This window comes from Typopeltis vanoorti, chromosome 24 (assembly GCF_054136105.1).
Source record: "Typopeltis vanoorti isolate ZY-2024b chromosome 24, IOZ_Tvanoo_1.0, whole genome shotgun sequence".
NCBI classification, from domain to species: Eukaryota; Metazoa; Arthropoda; class Arachnida; order Uropygi; family Thelyphonidae; genus Typopeltis; species Typopeltis vanoorti.
Window position 1 is genome coordinate 15,425,693 of NC_143572.1, and position 1,865 is coordinate 15,427,557.

Here is a 1,865-nt window from a genome sequence, read left to right on the forward strand (position 1 = left end):
CGACAACACTCAGGTGCGCACGAGCTAAAGAAGTCACCCCACGCGCTGTGGTGGCTGTTGTTTTTGAAGCCCCCTCCTTCAGTGTGTCTTGTGGGCGCCATGATGATCGGCAGATCGCTTCGTGTGCCCAGGAGAGGTTAAAAGTGTGAAGTCCGACTGTTTGTGTTTGTGTCCGTCGTCCGTCAAAGTGCCGAGCCGATGCAGCTGAACGTGTCGCTGTAGGTCACGACTATGCCGCGACCAGGACGAAACACCTACGGCGATCAGAAGCCACCGTACTCCTACATCTCGTTGACCTTTATGGCTATTCAGAGTTCGCCCGAGAAGATGTTGACCCTGAGCGACATCTATAAGTTCATCATGGACCGCTTTCCTTACTACCGCAAGAACACGCAGCGATGGCAGAACTCGCTCAGGCACAACCTTTCCTTCAACGACTGCTTCATCAAGATTCCGCGGCGACCTGACCGACCGGGCAAGGGGAGCTACTGGGCACTGCACCCCGCCTGTGGGGACATGTTCGAAAACGGAAGTTTCCTGAGGCGGCGAAAACGTTTCAAACTCCCGAAGCCCCTGAAAGACGCTACGGCCGCCGCTTTGGCAGAACTGAAACACATGGAGACCGCAACCCAGAACGCGGTTCAAGAGCAAGCGAAGATGAGGCTGACGGCTCTGGCGGCTGCACCCAGTCACCTTCAACCCCTCGGTGACAGTGTCCACCCTACGGCCACCACCTATAAGCAGCCTTTCACCATCGAGAACCTCATCGGAAACGATCACAAAAGCGTCCTACCTCCGCCTCCATTGCCCGGTCAGCCGTTACTCCCTCAGCCGATGTTGCCTCGGTCCTTGGCGGCCTTCCCCACCTCTTTGTCGTGCGTGTCCGTCGGCGCCTGGCCTACAGCGTACACGTCCAACGTCATGACCTTTGCCCAGCCTGGTATCCCTGGTCCGGACTTTCCCCACCTATTTAACACGATGGCCCACAGCAAGCCCACTGTGACACCCGTCATGAGCTTACCTTTCCCGACTATCCATCGAACCGTCCCGGGGTCGGTACCGTTCTCTCTACCGTCGATGCCGATGAGGCCGAACTTTCTGCACGCTTTTCCCGCTCTCCCAGACCATCCTGGCTTTATTGGAACTGCCATGCTGCCCTCTGTGACTTGTACCACTTGCTCTCCGCCAGCTCGAGTCGATTCCGTGTCCAGTGATGTGTCGTCGAAGTCCGTTGATGTGGTGTCGGACGATTCATCGAAGTAAATCAGCCGGGTGAACTTCGACCCTATTTTTTTGTTTTTCTCTTCCCCGATTTTGAGATCGTCTGGACCTTTGACACGAACAGTGCTGTGTTCTGAACAGTCGTATGCAGGCGAAAGAAATTCCTGCCTCATCTTCCCCTCCCTCCCCCTGGTTGTAAAGAAGACACGAGCAACCCCCAAACCCAACCAAACAAACAAAAAACAGTGTGTTCAGGTGGGTGTTCGTAGCAATTACGAAAGTTAGGCTTAACCGATGTTTGGTTTTACCATTTAATGTTTGCCAGTGATTTCTTATTATTTTTTAAACAATCCCACTCTGATAGTTTGATGGGTTGCTTTAAAAAAATGTAAATTGTTTCATGCCAGTGATCGTATACACACATGGACTGTATTACTGTATTTAAAAATCATATTTTAAAACTTTTTACCTGCAGTCGGTTTAAGCTTATGAAGTCCGAAGCTTAAATTATAAATAGGGTTTGGACAGGAGTAAGGCTTAGCAATAAACTTCAGTATACGATGAATTTGTTTTATATATATATATATAAAAAAAGAATAAAATACTGTTGACAGTAGTCCAACACACCTTTTTCCTAGCTTTAT

General features: G+C 50.4%; 1 protein-coding gene across 1 annotated transcript; it reads left to right on the top strand.

Moving 5' to 3' along the window:
* Positions 1-231: 231 nt before the first annotated feature.
* Positions 232-1,263, top strand: LOC150092953 (forkhead box protein B1-like). Its single transcript, XM_090414112.1, has one exon. The coding sequence runs from the start codon at positions 232-234 to the stop codon at positions 1,261-1,263; it is 1,032 nt and encodes a 343-aa protein (XP_090270238.1).
* The last annotated feature ends 602 nt before the right edge of the window (positions 1,264-1,865 follow it).